At 45.3% G+C, this 17,837-nt stretch overlaps 1 protein-coding gene across 2 annotated transcripts in view; it reads right to left on the bottom strand.

Moving 5' to 3' along the window:
* CPVL (carboxypeptidase vitellogenic like) overlaps window positions 1-17,837 on the bottom strand; it is a 628,799-nt gene that overhangs the window by 453,687 nt on the left and 157,275 nt on the right. For both annotated transcript variants that reach the window (XM_085631603.1, XM_085631602.1), the window contains exon 5: window positions 5,518-5,576. In XM_085631603.1, coding sequence (XP_085487729.1) covers window positions 5,518-5,576 — 59 coding nt within the window. The remainder of the gene's footprint in view (window positions 1-5,517; window positions 5,577-17,837) is intronic.

Here is a 17,837-nt window from a genome sequence, read left to right as displayed (position 1 = left end):
GACAACAAACTGCAATTTTCTGAGCCAAACACCAGATGGCGATTTATGCACAAGTATGTATTCTGCGGCTCATATGCCTCGAACATAACATTGACATATCATAGCATTACATACCATAACAAAATCACATCACATAACTTCACATATCATAAAATTGCAGGCACCAAGGGTCGTAACCTGCCCTCTTGTTTTGAGAGTTTCCGATGGGAGATGTCAATCATTGATTAGTTTGATCTACCTCTGACAATTTTACTTCTAGGGGCCTTGGCAGTAGTACAAGAAGCTGTACTTTCAGTGTACCACTCTCAAGTAAGATTGTCCTACGCAAATATTTGGCCTTCGGGTGTGAAACCACTTCGGTCACATCCCTCAAAGAAAAAAACTCTAGCTTCCCTGGAACTCCACCTGGTCCTGTCTGGGGGTGAGGAATTGGTCCAATGCCAAAGCATGCCATCTTGCACAGGTGAGGGACCATAGTCATATTTATGATGAGCTTACTATACAGCGCATGCGCTGCCTGCTGCCAAACATACTGTGGCTTACCAACAACAACGAAGAGCTTAGAGCCTGCACACTGCTTACCATTGGTAAGCTTTGAGTCATTCATTTGTCTCCTTATTCGTATCCAGCTTGTCAAGCCTGCGTATGTCGCTACCGGGGAACATTCCCTCTTTAGAATCAGTTTGATTGGCTGCCATCTCTGCTTCCACTGCATGATTCCCAAGTACTACTATTTTATATTGTGTTAAGTGCTACATGAGTGTCTATGCCTTCCAGCCATCGCCTTCGTGTGCATCTCTCCCCTTGCATGCTGTGTTGCTCTGCCACCATTTCTTCTAACCACCTTCCTCTTGCGCTCACACATGTGCTTCTCCTCTTTGATTCACCCTTCCATATGCCTTTCCCTTAAACCACATGTAGCTTCTGTCTCCCCTCCAGCCATACCTCCTACCTATGTTTACACATTTTCCCAACCTACACCCTGTTTTATTTCCATGTTCCTCCTACTGTGCGTGGTCCTGCGGTGTCGGAGGTGGGAGGAATGTGCTTTTGAGGCAAAAACAGAAAAAAAGCATCCGACTCCATTAATAAACAAAGGCGCATGGCAAGCACTATTCAATACTGTGTCGCAGATGGGAGTGGTCTGCTTTTGAGGCAATGTCGGATGGGATGCTCTTAAGTGATGCCTTTGACATCATTCCCTTCAGCATTAGGATGGCCAACGGGATGTTAAAACTATGGATATTCATATGAGAGAGAGGTCCCTCTAACATTTTGGATCAGTCCTCTGCGTTTTTATCTTTTAACTTAGGAGCGGCTGTGTGCGAACATAGCAGATACGCGATCTATGGTAATGCTGCGCAGTGTAGTTCTAATACTCTTTTTGTGGAAAAATGGAGGATGGAGTCTGAACACAGCACTCCCTCTCAGTGAATTTATCAATGGTATCATACAGAAACTGGGATGTAGGATAGACTTCTTAGCAGGAATGATGGGAGATTGAGTTGGCCACAATGACTGCGCTGACACATCCCAACTTACACCATGCCACAGCCTCACGGTTGGTCAACAGACAATTGACTCCAGTAGCATCTTGGAGTGCAGACACCAGGAGCTGAAGGGTCTCTGGGCTTTGGCACAGTGTGACACAAGAGAGAAATAGGGATGTTATGCTTCATAAAAAGTGAGGTAAGTGCATGGAACTTTATTGTAACCTCTGCACTGAGGGCAAAACCAGACAGAAAAAAATCATTTAATAAATGTGACTGACACGAGGGAGTGATTATTTTACAAGTGTGATAGCAGTTATTTGGCAATTATACTACACAAGCATGTGTATAAACTAATCAATCACATCAACACCCTTGGAGAGAAAATAGGACTAAACACCACACTCCATCGTGAAGAAACATCTAAACACAGCGGGTGCGTGTGTGCGTTTATTAGGAAACCTTATTGTTCGAGTCGACGCTGCTAATTTCACATTACCAGGGCGGGATGAAGTGGCCAATGATGAATAATGGCACATTATGAGGGTGAGACTACCTCATCAAAATATATTTAGACCCAAAACTGGTCTTGCACCTAGAATAAATAACTAGGGATAGGGAAATTCCCTTTCTATTAAAGTGCACACCACACCTGCTGTGTTTAGTAATAAACTAATTAAAACAGGCATAGGGAAAGCCAAAGGGTGTTGCATTGGCATGTGGCTTTGATGGTTCATAAAGGATAAAGAATGGAAAGAAAGTACTTTGAGACTAAAGCGTTGGCCCACCAGCCCTGACACTGAAGTACGTTTCTGTTTAGGTGGACACCCACATGTGATCAGGCAAAAGCTATCACTCACAGTGCATGGGAGCCAATGCCTGAAGAGGGTTGTCCCACTGCCCCATGTGGCAAGATGTGGCACATGGAAGTAAAATGTGAATGACAGTTGAAAAGACGTATGGATGCAGAGGGCTAACTCAAAGTACTTCTATGCTTTTAAATACGTTCGTATTTATGTTTGTGATTTTTTTTAGTACATGAGGCCAGACAATACCATAGTTGGGAAAGTGATTTTCTATTCTTGTCTTCCTTTTTGACGCACTACCAAAATACATGTTAAAACCTTCAAAAGCTTAGAGACAAACGTGCTGACTGATGAAGGGGAGCCAACTGCGACACCACCATTGTCAGAGCCCGTTTCTAGCCTGTGAAACTGAAGCTGCCGCTACACAGTCGTCCAACTACCACAAGAAAATGGTATGCTTTATTCAACATTTTATTATAAAAAAAAAAAGGTTTTTGCAGATCATAGAAAGGAGGCTGAGAATAAGAGCTTCTACGAGAACGGTGGAGACAAGAAGTGCTAATGGGTTTTTAAAAAAAAGGTGTTGGGCCCGTTAAGCCAGTGAAACAAAGAACAAGGCCTAACTTCAGGATATTTCTGTAAATCCAAAGGAGATGCCTTGAAAGCAGACATGTTTTGTTTGCCGAGAACTGTGCTGCAGTAATAGGTACAAACAATTAACCGACTAATTTATCTTTTACACAACTACTTTGGGACTATACATGTTTTTGTCGAAAGAACTGAATCTATATAAAGATCTCACAATGTCTGAAAAGATGCAAGTTACAGACATTACTATTTCTGGCAGGGTTTTCTGTTCTCATGTGGGAATGTCCCTACCCATAAAGGCAACGAGCCCAAAGAAAGTAAACAAGAAGTGCTGAGAGCAGCGAGAGAACATGCAGGCCTAAGGCAGACCAGTGAACAAGGTACCAGGAGACTGTGAGCGGGGAGTGAGGGGTGCACACTGCTCCATGACTTAAATTCATGTGCAACCTGTGTGTGCTGGGGAGGTCGGGAGGTGGAGGTGGCTGTGAGAAATACATAAAGACTTTAGGAGGCCTGATGGGAAGGCTTGCAGAATCGTGTGAGCCACACGCGCGTGCTAATATTAACAAGTAAAGATGAGTTTTGAGATTCCGATCACAGGGGCAAAAGCTGAATATTTTTGTGCAACACATAGTGCCAACTGAATCACCTCTAGGTGCCTGTCAATTTAGTGCAGGTAAAATGTGTTGCGCAGAGAAGATTGCAGCCCTCTTAGCAACGTATCCTTGGCAGCCCAGGCAGGGGCGATGAGTGGTGCAGGCCTCCTGAGGAGAGCCCTAGCACTTTTTTTTTGTTTATTTACAAATTAAGAACTGGGCTGGGGTAAATACACACACTGAAAGAGAAAGGTAGCATAGAGTAAATGCACACAATGTGAAAGAGCAAGGTGGGCTGGGGTAAATGCACACACCATGAAATAACAAGGGGGCCACTTAGTACAATATATTAATCTAACAAAAATGCATACAAGTGTTACCTGGGGGCGTTTCCTGTCCATTTATGCCCTCAAAGTCAAAGGTAACTTACTTCTTCTCTTAACAGGAGTAAATCCACAACCTATTTCAGGCTGGAAATAGGTCAGGTGAAATTCCTGCATTTAGGGAGGAGATTTACTCATATGAGCACCTTGGTGCAATTAAATCGTTTTACAACTTAACTTTTTCTAAACATTGAGGGTTAATTTTACACCAGTGAAAAAAGTAACTATGCAAATAGCTTTGTGAATCGTCTCTCTGTGTAATGACCCACTCTCGACCGATGCAATACAGAAACTCTTCTGGCGGAAGTGAAAATCTGAATGTAGTAAATTCCTGTGCACAGCCATGCTGAAATCTCCCGCCACAAACTCAACACGTCAGGTCAAAGAGCAAAGCTACAGTTACTCAGGCAACGACGCTGGGATGATGCCAATGGTGGAAGGAGCGGAACTAGAACTTTTAAAGAGAACTTTATCTTGTGAAGCATAAAAGTGGCGGCCATTTTAGCACAGTACATTAGAATGCATGCAGCATATTTCTCCCTAAAGGAAACAACCGTACAGTGTTGGGAAAATTAAATGTAACGAAGCAGCTGTTAATGAATAACATTTTTGGGTTTCTTACTAATAAAATATTGTTAAATAAGAACTGTTCTTTTGATGTTACATGCTTTTTTCATAATTGCTATTTGAATTAATAAAAGCAAGCACGACTTTTCAGAAATGGCAGCACTGTTTATTTTAACTGTTTTGTCTGACCTCTGTGTTTACCCCACAGCATATCAAAATGGGACTGTTCAAGATTTCCTGTACTGAAGAAGCTCAATTTTCAGGTGTCTTAATAAAAACATTACAGCTCGGCATGCCGCGCTGCCACAAATATAAAGCAGTCCATAAGCGGGGCAGCAGCGAGCCAGCAGAGGAGGAGGCAGCAGTGCAGAACAAAAGAAAGGCATGGGTGCCATATGAGAAGCGCAGCTCCTCATGTCGAGCTGCCACTATAAAAAATAAAAAAAATAAAAAAAAAATAGAGTTCTTGAAACAACATAGGATCATTGGAATGGGAAGAAAACTGTACTTGAGCGGTGCTCATCTATGAAGAAATGGAAGTGACTCTTTGCTGGATGAGCCATTTAGAAAGCAGCAAATAAGAGTGAGATGGCACTTAACCAATGGTAAGCCAGCAGGCGAAAGGCAAGTCCTTTATCTACTACTGCAGGTATTCCGGACAGCGCATGCACGCTGCCTTGGCTCAACCTAAAAATAAATGCAGCAGAGTTATTTTGTGGGTGTGCTCATGGTTGGAGCGCACACCAACAAAATGATGAAGGCAGCATCAAAGGCTTTAAAAAAAATCTTATGTTTAGACACGCTGCAGAACACTGCGGATGCTGTGCAGTGGGGCTAAAAACCATGGAAAATATGATCAGGCCACTAAGGCGAGACAAATCAGCTTTGCCAAAGCTGGTTACTAAACATATTTGGTGAAGTTAGACTTGTTATAAAATGTAATGATCTCTCAGGGTTACTTGAGCCCTTTTTTACACCACACATCTATTCTTCGTCATGCATCCTTCTTGATTTGTTGAACGGCATTCGTTAATCTAGGCAAAAAGATTAAATTAGGCACATTTCACATTCCATATTTTACACTTACTGGATTATCAATGTATATCAAAGAATAATGCGATGTCCAGGGATACTTCCGTGCACTCACTAAAAAGATAATAAAACAAAATACACATTTTTATTTACTTCAGAATTAAATATAACATGTAAAAATCAAACATTATACAATCCTCACACGAAGGGATATTTGTTTTCGCATCACACATTTTTAATCGATGGGCAACTATAATAGGATTGTCTACATGTCATCTCCAAAGCTTTTATTGATTATCCCATGCTCATCCCTTCTGCATCCAGAGAACCGTGCCACCTCTCATACATTGCAGACTCAGTTTAACCCAGATTTCTGTATCAAGACCTCTGAAATACACATGATGGAGAACACCACAAAGTCACACACAACTCCCTCATCAAACATAGAATCAACACAACACAAATGAGACAGTATAACGCAGACTGCCACACACTTCACCAGACACAGCGAAGCAATGCAACACAATTAAGAGATGAAAATGCAGGGAATTACACAATACCACAACAAAACATGACAGTTAACCAGCATGGCAGTGAACATCCGCCACAAACGAGACATGTGGAGATTGGCACTGCTATTACTGGGGCACATTTATAGCATGCAATACCTGTTACAGGGGCATGTAAACACAGGCAATTGTGATTAGATGAGCACATGGAAGCAAGTAATGCATTTTTCTGATTTCATTAACCCGGACGCCCGAAATGACTTGTAATTTTCATTAGTTGTTGCAAGTGCTACTAGTAAACATTTAGTGCCCGAGGAGAGGCAGTACGTACTATGAATAGGTTAGTATGGAAACCGGCATGCCGACAGTGACAATATAAGGGGTATTTAAAAAATGCTACTAATGTTACAGGGGCATATATTAGCTGGCAACGAGAGTGTGTTGTACATGGAAATGACATGCATCTACAAGCGTTCAAATACTAGTAACCAGGAGCTTTTAACCTTTTCAATTAAACGGTTTATATTGACTTGTATCCCTTCTAATGTGTTCATCAGAGGTAAATAAACCCAGAAATGGACACAACACAACTTTGAATAATTGGTGCATAGGCTGACTTACAATGGTATTGCTGGAAGCAAGTGAGCCACTCAGCTGGTAAGCAGAGAGATGCATGGAGTCAGCATCATTGAACATCGTGACCTTAAAACACCGACATCGCGGCTGTTTAAAGCTATACTGCTTTCGATGTAGGCCCAGTGTGGGTATCGGAATATGGAGGAGTAATGCTTAGATTTATTTACACTCCACCCCACCAGTCTGGTTACACTACTGAGAACATCTTTCAATGAGATCAAGGCTGCAGCCGAAAGAAATGAGGGATTGTAAGTGGATGAGAGCCATTATCACCAGCTAGAAAAACCAAGTAGAACTCAAAATGTGGGCCGATGTTCATGACTGTCTATATTCATGACACTTCGTAACAGAAAGCAAAAGTTATTTTCACAATTTTGGACTTTGGTGTGTTCTTCCATCATTATTACTTTGGTTGATGATCAGGCTTTTATTGGCGTTTAATTTAAGGAAGAAACTGGTAATGCCGTATTCCTCCTTGTAAGGCACTTATTCCAAAATACTTATGTAGATGTACATAAAGATGACAGGAAACGGGCAGATTCACGTGGAGACATTTCAGTAGAAAAGATGTATTAAGGTAACATGATATCTGGATAGACAAGCACAGTAAAAGCGCCACAACCAGGAAATAGGTGTTTCCTGCTCAATCCCTAAACATTTTCAAACTGATATGGATTTGTGCACCCTGACCTCACTGCTGTGACTGGACACAGAGACAGAAGAACAAGTTACTTACCTTCAGTACCGCTCTTTATAGTGAACACTCCAGCTGTAAATTCCTGGCCTATAAAATAACCATGGTATCAACAGAGGCCGAAAAGCTTTCACTGCAGTGCTTCACCATGCCAGCAGGAGGCGCGATGCGGCTGAGCAGTGACAATTCCACACCAGAAGTGAACGGAGAGGAGCCACATAGATGCACCACCCCAGTGTGCGGACATCAGTTCCTTTCTTGGCTCTGACAGCACCCTCCAACCAATCTGCAGGGCCAGTGTGCAGCTCTCCAGTTTGGGAGTATTTTAGTCAGAAAGAGACCATTCCACAGAGCAGGGAGGACAGTGATAAATCTGCAGTAAGAGCATCCACCAAAAAGGGCGTTACAGAAGTTAAGTAACGTTCTTCTTATGGATACTTCGAACTGCAAATTCCTCACCATTAAAACATATATCAAAGTAGTACCTCCCAAGGTAGAAGATCTGTTAAATGGCTCAGACCAACAAGTTCTGCAGGTCTGAATGGGCAGAATGTCCATCCTTTTGGACCTGGATGTCAATACAGTAGTGCTCCATGAATTTGTGCGCTAATACCAACGTCACAGCCTGACATTTCAAGACCATGGCAAGTGCCAACTCAGGGGTAGCAGCCTTGGCCCTGATGAGATGAGCCCTTAGACCGTCTGCTACAGATTGGCCAAGAAGCGGGCTCCAGAACACAATGCCAGGGACTATCCACCTTGACAAAGCCATTTTCTGCGCTTCCTTATCTTTTATTGCTCCAGGGAACTCCATAAAAAGCCGAGCATCCACTCTTGTGCAATCGATGTAAAAACTCAAGGTTCTCCTGGAGTCCAACCAAAGGAGTCTATATTCTGTTTTCAAGTGTCGAGGAGGAGCAAAATACGTTGGGATGTTAATGGATTGCCCAACATGTAAAAGAGTCTTGACTTTTGGCAGAAAGGACATCCTGGTCCTCTACGCCAGTTTATCTGGGGAAAAAGGTGGTGTAAGGTGGCTGCACCATGAAATTTTGAAGCGCTGTTTCTTGTGACCAGCTAAAGTGTCATGATGAGGAAGACAGTCTTTAGAGTCCGTAGACGTAGCAAGCACCTGTGCATTAAATCAAAGGGAGTACATATGAGGAAAGTCAGGCCCAAATTGAGATCCTACAGTGGGTTATCACAAACTGCTTTGGAAGAAACATGTGTGTTAAACTTTTTATAAACTTGATCAAGCAGGAGATTTAAGCAAAGACGACTGGTCTTCCAAAAGCAAAAAAGCCAAAAAGCCAACAAATAATTGTAAGTGTGCCCATATTAAGCCAGAGTGCTGGGTCAAAGACAAAAACAATAAAACATCAGACAGTTTGGTCTGCAAGAGAACTATGTTGCGGGCTCCACACCAGGCCACATACCTGTCCAGCACCCAGTGTAAACCGACTTTGTAGAAGGACGATATGTAGCAAGGATCACATCCAAAACCATGGGAGGTAGGTCAAACACAGTCAACTTTTAATGCTCAATCTCCACGTATCGGGCTATATATTCTGCAGTTTTTGGTGCAGAACACTGCTCTGCTGATGTGACAGAAAATTCGCCCAAAGCAATGACTTGATCAGAGGACAGATGCTCATGCCCAGAAGTGCCAGGTAACACACTCATCTGGCCCAATCCAGGGACAATATGATGACCTGGACTCGATCATTCCTGATCATCATCATCAGAAGGAGAGGTTGAAAGGAGTACAGAAGTCCTGTGCTTCACTCTAATCTGAATGAGTGTCGTACAGAGAGCCTTCTTGGAAACTCCAATGTGATAAAGCTCTGATGTAGTACACTCAATGATTGTGAAAGCATCTAGCCAGAGTTCTCCCCAATGTTAGAAAATACCCTGTGCCACCTCGCGTTGCAACCGCCCTTAACGATTTGCCAGGCACCGTAGGCCGAGCTTGTCCGCCTGGTTATTTAGAGATGCCACAATACTGTTTACGATCAGAGAGATGTCCTGATGCGCCAGCCAACTCCAGAGGCGTAGAGACTCTTGGCACAGGACCAAGGAGACCGACATCACCTTGTTTGTTGCAGTACCGCATGGTGGTGGAGTTGTCTGTGAGAACCTGTAAGAAGTCCTTAAATGCCAGTCAAAGACCCTTGGCTCAGATTGATGTGGAGTTGCGCTTTTGCCAGAGAGTACTCTGATCACCACCTTTCCAAGATTAACCCATAAGGACACATCCATCACTACCCATCAGGTCTGGGAAGGGGTAAGGAAAGTGGTCTGCCACTGGTCCAATTCAGGTAAGCAGCCACCATTTCAGATCTGTTGCAGTCTCTTCTAAAACCTGGAAGGAATCAGACAGATTCCACTGCAGATCCGGTATATGACACCTGGCACAGTTGAAGCAGGAGGCCAAGAGGCCATGAAGTCTAAGAACCACTCTCACTGAGATGAAGGGCCGAGGCTATAACATTAGGATCATAGCCCAAATGTCTTGTACTTGTGATGAAGGAAGTCCCTTAACTATATCCTATCCAAGATGACTCCTATAAAAGGAAGCCTCTGTGAAGGAGTAGTCCGGTGTGAATTCAGTATGTGGGTCATGAATCCAAAGGATGTCAAGAGGTTCACTGTCATCTGGAGGTGGTCTAAGATGCAATGTGGCTAACCCACATTCAACAGACAGTCGTAGGGGTAGGGGGAAGCTGGTATCCTAGTCCTCCGAAGATATGCAGCCTCACTTTTGTGAATACCGGAAGGGTGCTGGTAAGGCAGAAGGGTAGCAAGGCAGATTAAAAATGCTAATGGCCTACCTTGAACTGCAGGCCTCTGTGGGACAGTAGGAAGGGCAAGAACAGGACTTAGACCAGGTGCCCATTAATGTGTCAGCTCAGATGTGGTATGCAGAGGCAGTGAAACCTCTGTAAATACATACGTTTTAACTTCCAGAGAAGGGATTTGTAGTTCCTAAACCTCAGCTGCACACCTAATGACCACAGAAAAGGAATTAATTTATTCTGTTGGTGCCCTGTGAGGTGGTGGGTTGGGGTGTTTGCAAAAATCAACCCAGTATCATGGGTCCATGTATAGGTTGTTGTCTTTATATTGTGAGGGAAAATCATCCCCATCATCTCTATTCTCATACACATGCAATTCTTGAGTCAAATCCAAACAGCTCTGCTGTAGAAGCAATGTTTATTTATAAGGTTTTATATAGCGCAGACCAGACCCTATGAGGGTATCGGAGCGCTTTACAAAGGTTACATCAAAAGAAAAGTTGTGTTGTCAGAATATGACTGTATGGAGACCGGGTGCATCAGGGTGAATCTGAGACGCGACCTTGGTCAGGGCAGAAATATGTTTGGCAAAGAGTTGGGCACCATTATTGGTAAAGGGCCCTCCTCTGGCGGCATTGGGATAGGCTGTTGCATAAGATATTACTTTGGCATAGCTCCAGTGGCAACTGGCATGGCTTGCAGGTGGTGGGGGCGGGGAGGAGGGGGGGTCTGCACAATGTAATACACACACAAACACACTCTTACTGCCGGGTCCCGCGTCTCTGCTCCTGCTCTCCTCGTCAGACTCGAGGAACAGGAAGCACAGCCAGGCTCCCATGACCAATCACAACACCAAGGCAGGTCCTCCCTGGACCAGAAACAAGCCTTCTGGGACCATTTTCGGGGTTACACCCCTCATCAGCCAGACTAGCTTAAATCCAGTGGCACAGTCAGTAAAGGACCCACGTCTGGGCATACCCTTGGCCACTTAGGGCGAATTGGGTTTAAGTCATCATTCTCTTGGTGTTTTCTTTGTTCACCCTAAGTTGGCAGAGTATGCCCGGACGAGAATCCCTTGCTCACTTTGCCACTGGATTCAAGCTTGCCTGGCTAATGAGGGGTGTCATCCCGAAACTGGTCCCAGGATGATTTTTCCCAGTCCAGGGAGGACCTGCCTTGGCTGTTTGTGCTGGACTGTTCCCATCAGGAGCAGGGTCAAGACTGATTTGCATATGGCTGGGTCTTAACTGGGGTGGCGAAGTGAGCTAGAGAATGATGATGGATTCAACCCAAATCTAATAGTGACTGGGGGTGAGTGTTTGAAACGTTTCAGCGCTCCATAAATCATCTCCTTGTATTTGTTTTGACAGAGATTATGGGCATCACTGTGTGCATCCCAGACATTTCCTTATGAACATATAAAGGTAAAAGGATGTCAATTCAGACTAAATTAATAGGGTTATATGTCTGTATGTGTTCTTATTTAACCTGGACAAGGTGAAAACTAGATATTTGACCCAGACGAAGGTTGTATCTATGTCCTCAATCAAATGGCTTGACGCTTTGTGTACAGTTCTTACAGAGATATGCTCAACAACATCTACGTCTAATGGCAGGCATGGCAATTATTCAGCATAAATCAGAAAACATGGCGACTTCCACTGTTTAAGCTGAGAAGATGGCGAACTCCATTAGCCAAGATGGGCCTACATGAGTTGGACCTTAGGGGCTTTACGTCATCCCCAGCTTGTATGTCTGAACGCAACATTATAGGGGTGTGTCTAACCAATAGGGATTGATCTAATGTATAGGGAAATCCATGCTCTCTAATTAAGGAAGTCTAAAATACTTAGAAACAAAATACACTTAATCAAACTATACATGTAAAATACAATAAAAAGCCTCTACCTGCACACGGAGACTGAGAGGGTGGCATGTTTTCTAATGGCGTTTGGAAAGACATCTGGCCTTCGAGTGAACTGGCTTAAGACCAGCCTAGTCCCGATCCATTGAGAGAGAAAGGACCTCCCGGATGTAGATGACATGCTGTGGGAGCAGACTACGGTGCAATATGTCAGGGTCCTGATTTATCAGACTCTCCCGACCTCTTAGAGAGCAATATAAGTGCGGCATGTTGAATTGTCTAAACTACAACGTGTCACAACCGATGGTGGGATGAATGCCCCTGATTTTATTCTTATTATCTGGCATCACAATTGCAATAGTTTATGGGTTGTTTCCAGGAAAGGAGGGCCCCTGAGATAATGAGGCTTCCAGAGCCCCCCAGTTTTCAGTAGCTGTGGACCCTTACACTCAACCCCAGATTGGCTGCTTCTATGGGTGGCATGACCTGGCAGTCCCCAGAACCGGTTGGATGAGGGTTGTTAGGCGTGCCCGGATATGGTCTCACTACCCTCCAAATCTCCTACTGCGGGTGCTAGTTACGCAATTGCATGGCGTGGAGGGGGACGTCTGCTGGAATGGGAGGAGGCTGCACTATAAACTGTGGTTGCGTTATTCGCTGATGGAGTGCTGTGACAATTTGCTGACCTATGTGCGTAGTTTACCATTCAAGCGGGTCAGTTTCTGGTCTATGGCACCCAGACTACATCGCTGCACACTGTTTGTGGAGGGCGCGGAGTAGAGCCGTGAAGGCTCCATAGTTGCTGCTTCCTATGGGACACCTCTAACATCCGTCGGCTGGTCTCAGGATTGTACAGCACGCTGTGCAAGGATGTGCGTTTCCCCTTCACAGTGCTACAAAACCATTGGGAGACGGACCTGGGGGCCCGTTTGACAGACGATGACAAGGCCATAATGTGGAAGGTGGTGCCCAAAGTCCCCCTGATTGCCCCTGCTGCCTTGATACTACTGGGGATATCCTTCACTTGCTCTGGGGATATCCTAGGTTGACCTTTCATTGTGCTGAAGTGGTGAGCATTCTGGAGGAGGCTCCAGCTCATGTCCTGAGCCTCTCACCCCGGTTGTCTCCTGGGCCTCTTCCCTCGGCCTGCTAAACACGGACTCACTATTCGGTTCATTGACCTAACTTTGGTGCTTGCCACGCGTAAAATTATGATGCACTGGAAACATGCTGAGGGTCCCCGCTAGGCGGTCTGGAGAGCAGACGTTTTATGCTGGCTGACATGGGAAGGGATAATTTTGCTCCACAAGACGCACCAGGGTAGGAGGCCCATGGAGTTTGCACGTGCATGGGACAATGCATTGGCTGACTTTCAGGGGACAAGAGTGAGGGGGATTATTCTCAGTAGGGGATTCTGCAGGTGGTGTATCAGACCTTTTCGGGTCCTTGTTGTAGAGACATCGGAATACCGGGTTGGTATTGCTGATCCCCTGATGCTATTAATGATCACTGAGATTAAGCAGAGACAGTGTGACACTAGGGGAGGGCTGTCTTATTACTGTATTATTTTGTTGAGATTCCTGCAGGTGTTTGGGAGGGAGGGGTAGTCGCCAGGAACTGAGGTAGGAAGTTGCTCCTTTTTTTTGGATGTTTTTGGACAGAGCTCTTTGTGTTTCCTATTATGCATTGCATCGTCCTATTTGTATTGCACATGCTACTTTGATTTGCTCCCACAGCATGATACTTTGTATATTAATGCATATTTCAATTGGGACTTTATTATCGAATCCTATGATGTGGATAGCATGTGTTGTATTTTTGGTTTATTTTTATTCTATATGCAACATTGGTTCTCTGCTTTGTTTAGATCAATAAAACTCAACTTGCAAAAAAAATAAAATCCGCCAAAAAAATGGAGAAAAAAAAATGACGGAATAAGTCCAAATACTGCTTTAAATACAGTCACCAGCCCAGATCCGGTGATCTTAAGAGATGTCACCGATGAATTTAATATTGCTTGTACGATATTAGCAAAATATCTCAGGTATTGTGTGTGTGTGTAACAACCGGAATTGAAGCAGTCCTGGCCTTCTGCAAATTATAAACTTCAACCTCTAAAGTTAAAGGGACTTCTTTTTGTAAAAGGAAAGACAATAATTTGTTTAAACCATCAAAATGCATAGATTTCATACTTCTACTGGGCCAAGGGATGATCCTAATGCTTTTTTAAGACAGAGGATACAAGGTACTTCCACAACACCGTATAGTTTCTGAAATGGTTATCGGGTATGGCTGACCATGGTCCAACCCACGGCAAGTACCATTTGTTAGAGATAAATAAGAACCGTTATGCAGGAGTTCATGATGTGTCGGATCGGATACAATAGGGGAAACCGATAAAACACAACTTAACCCTGGCTTCAAAGCGCTACACATTCCGTGAATTGATTTGGTGTCACACAGAAGCCAGAGCTCAAGGGGATTTCTGCAATTTGCCGTACTAATGTACAAAGGGTCATCTTCATTTCCATTTAAACAGATGTTGGTACAAAGGAAACTTCAATGAATGGAACAATTGTGAATTATGCATAATTTCATACCAGCCAATAGATCTATATTCTTTTTTTTAGATAACTTTTTATTGTTTTTTTTCAACAGAAATAAATCCATTGGCATTTCAAATGTAAACAAAGAAAATCAGTGAATATGGCATGTTTTTGGGAGACTTATTCAAGAACAGAAATACAACACTCGGGCATGGAGAGCTGTTAAGGGGATACAGGCTCATCTTCTACTGTAGCCGCTGGTGGAACACATATCTCCCCTATACGTATTCCATTTGGTCCATACGTGGGACCACTTTTGGGGGGCAGCCTCTTGCCACGTAGTCTGTCTTCTCCCTAAACATGCACCAATCAATATGCGTCTTCCACATGGCAAGTGTAGGAGGTGAGGTCTCCCCTCCCACATCTGGGCAATGTCTCTCTTGGCGACAGCGGCTCCTAGAGTGGCCCACAATTTCACTGCCCCTGTCAAGTCAGTGGGTTCCCACACATTTAGCAAACACCTCTTAGCCTCTGGATTGATAGTTTTGTGAAGGATGTCTCTCATGACTATGTGTATCCCCCTCCAAATACTTTGTATCGGCTCACACTCCCAGAGTATATGCATGAGGGTGACAACCCGCCCACACTGTCGTCTGCACTCTCCCCTCGTCCCATACGGACCAACTGTGGCCCGGTGACGTAGGTTCTATGGAGTATTTTCAATTGGAACAGTCGATGGCGAGCAGAAATTGCCACCTCCCAGGGGGAGGCCAATGCCTCTCTCCACTCCTCATCGTCAAGTAGCAAGCCGTCCCTGTCCCAGGACTCCTGCAATGCAACTGATTTTTGTATGTCAGTGATATGGCTTTCTGTGGGAGCAGTCCAACCAATAGTCTGTCCTCTAGTGGGGATGATTCGGGAAGGGAGGAGCCTCTCACTAAGGCCGTGGTCAGGGCATGCCGGACCTGCAGATAACAGAAGTATTCAGTACCCGCAAGCTCATATTGTAGTTGTAACTGGTCAAAGCTAAGTATATCACCCTTCACCCAGAGATCCCCGATTCGGGAGATACCAATAAGGTCTCATTTGTCAAAACCCTTGGAGGAATATAAGCTTCCAAGTTTCTCTGAATGCAAAAGAGGGGTAGCCAGCGTCAGTTTGCGGTCCCACCCCAGACTCCTATTCACGGAATACCAGACCTGGACCGAGTGCATGGTGGGGCCGGTTAAGGGGAGCTTCTTGGGATATGCATAAAGAGCTCTGCTGTACGTTCCGCCCGGCAGCAGCCATCTATCCATGGCATAGCCCGGATCTCCTAGGGCGCGGTACGTGCCCTGGTTATTGGCGGCAAGATGGGCCGCCCAATAGTATTTTTTGTAAACCAACTTTTATTAAGTTTAAAGGTCGTGCAAGAGTCAATACACAGCTTACTCGCCTACAACCATAGAGGCCGGCAGCAGAAAACTACAGATATCCAAAGACAGATGCGTATACAGCAAAACAGGGGGATCTTTCAGGAGCCGAAAAAGCTGGCCCATGCACAGTCATCAACGAACAGAGTTTCCCGCCTTAGAGACCCCATGCCCTGCGTACGCCACCTGCTTGGTAGACCTGTTTAGACAGTTGCAACCTTGCCAAGTGAGCTTGAACTCGGTGAACTTCACCAATCACGCCCTCGAGGGCCAAGGACCCCTTATCCTAAAGATCTCAGGTATCCTAATTTCTATAAATTTCCCAGTAGAGCTTAGCTGTACCTGCAGGCAGTTTGTCTGATATAGTGTTCAATTCAGCCGTGGCAAGCATTGTGTCCCAACATTCAATGTCAATCCAAACGAGCAGCGCATAAGTGTACCCTCTACTGTACCCCAATCGTGTGCTGCAGCAGGCACAGCATGAAAAGGCTGATACTGGCTAGATTGTGTTTGGTGTAAGCACAATAGCATTCATCAGTGACGTACAGGGCAGTGTGTAGGTCGTTAACCTGCAGGCGGGCAAGACACAACAACAACAGAATATTAAACGTTCTTTCCCCACTGCAGCGCTAGGGCTATCTGCTACCGTTCCTGCATCAAAGATTGACAAGGATGTGACCAACCAACTGGGGTTGGGGGGGGGGGTCAGAACACGGGAAAGGAAAGGAGGGGGTACAGGGTCTAAGGAAGCAGGCCTGGCGGGGAGGGAGGAGCGTGGGCCCCACTATTGCTATCTGGTGGTGGCTGTGAGTTGGAATCTTCCAGAGGCGAGGTTCTCACTTCCGGGAGGGTAGCTGTGAGGGGCATATACTGCAAGCCATCTGCAGGTCCCCAGAAACCCCCTGGCTCCGCTGGATCCACCACATCATCAAAGAGCTTCAAGGCCCGGAGTCGTGGTGGTTGTAGTCTAACATGTTCTAGTCGCCCCAGATGATCGACCAAAGGCTTCCAGAGCTTCCTATACTTGGTATCTCGGAGTTGTAGACGCGCCGTGAGAAACTCCATCGCCACCACATGCCACAGTCGGGCAAACCACACATTAATGGAAGGCGGGTCAGGTTTCGCGGCTCCCAGCATGTGGAGGCTAAGATGTCGATCACGGCCCGTCATAGCTCGTAGGGCGACTGGTCTAAGGCCCAAAAGAACCACAAGCGGATCCTCCGGCAAGGGATACCCTAACACCTTTTTTATATGGCTAAGGACCTCTTTCCAAAAGGTAGTTAGGAGAGGGCATGTCCACCAGATGTGTATGAAATCTCCCAGCGCTTGAGTGCAACGCCAGCATAAGGGGGATGCCTTAGGGAAAAATTTTTGAAGTCTAGCGGGGGTGTAGTACCACTGTCATCACTTTGTAGGCCGACTCCTGTTGGGGGATGCTGCGGAAGATTTTGGGGATGTCACCCCAGAGCCTTGACCATTGGGAAAGGGTAACACCTGAGCCAGAGACGTTTTGCCATCGCAATTGGTATGGGTGGGGATCCGGTCGCTGTGTGTGTTGGAGCACCTTATATATGCGGGAGATCAGCCCCTTTATAAGTGCCGAAAGTGCGCGCCAGCTGCTCGAACGGGGTGTAAGGCCGCGTGGCTGCCTGCGTCAGAGAAAAACCCTGTATCCAGTGGCGTAGTTGGATATACTGAAATGTGTCTCTCTCTGTCAGCCCGAACTCTCGCTGGCATTGGGCAAAGGTTTTAAGATGGTCCCCTACGAATAAATCTCGTATCGTCCTGCAGCCGGTTTCCGTCCAGTTCGCAAAGTAGGGTGGGCGACACGCCGGTGGGAAATGCGGATTGAGAGCGATTGGGGTGTGAGGGGACGGAAAAGTGGTCAGGCCCCTACGAACAGCCACCTTGTCCCAGAT

The sequence above is a fragment of the Triturus cristatus genome, chromosome 10 (genome assembly GCF_964204655.1).
Source record: "Triturus cristatus chromosome 10, aTriCri1.1, whole genome shotgun sequence".
Classification (NCBI taxonomy): Eukaryota; Metazoa; Chordata; class Amphibia; order Caudata; family Salamandridae; genus Triturus; species Triturus cristatus.
Note: the sequence above shows the minus strand (reverse complement) of the source record. Positions and strands in the feature narration are given on the sequence as shown.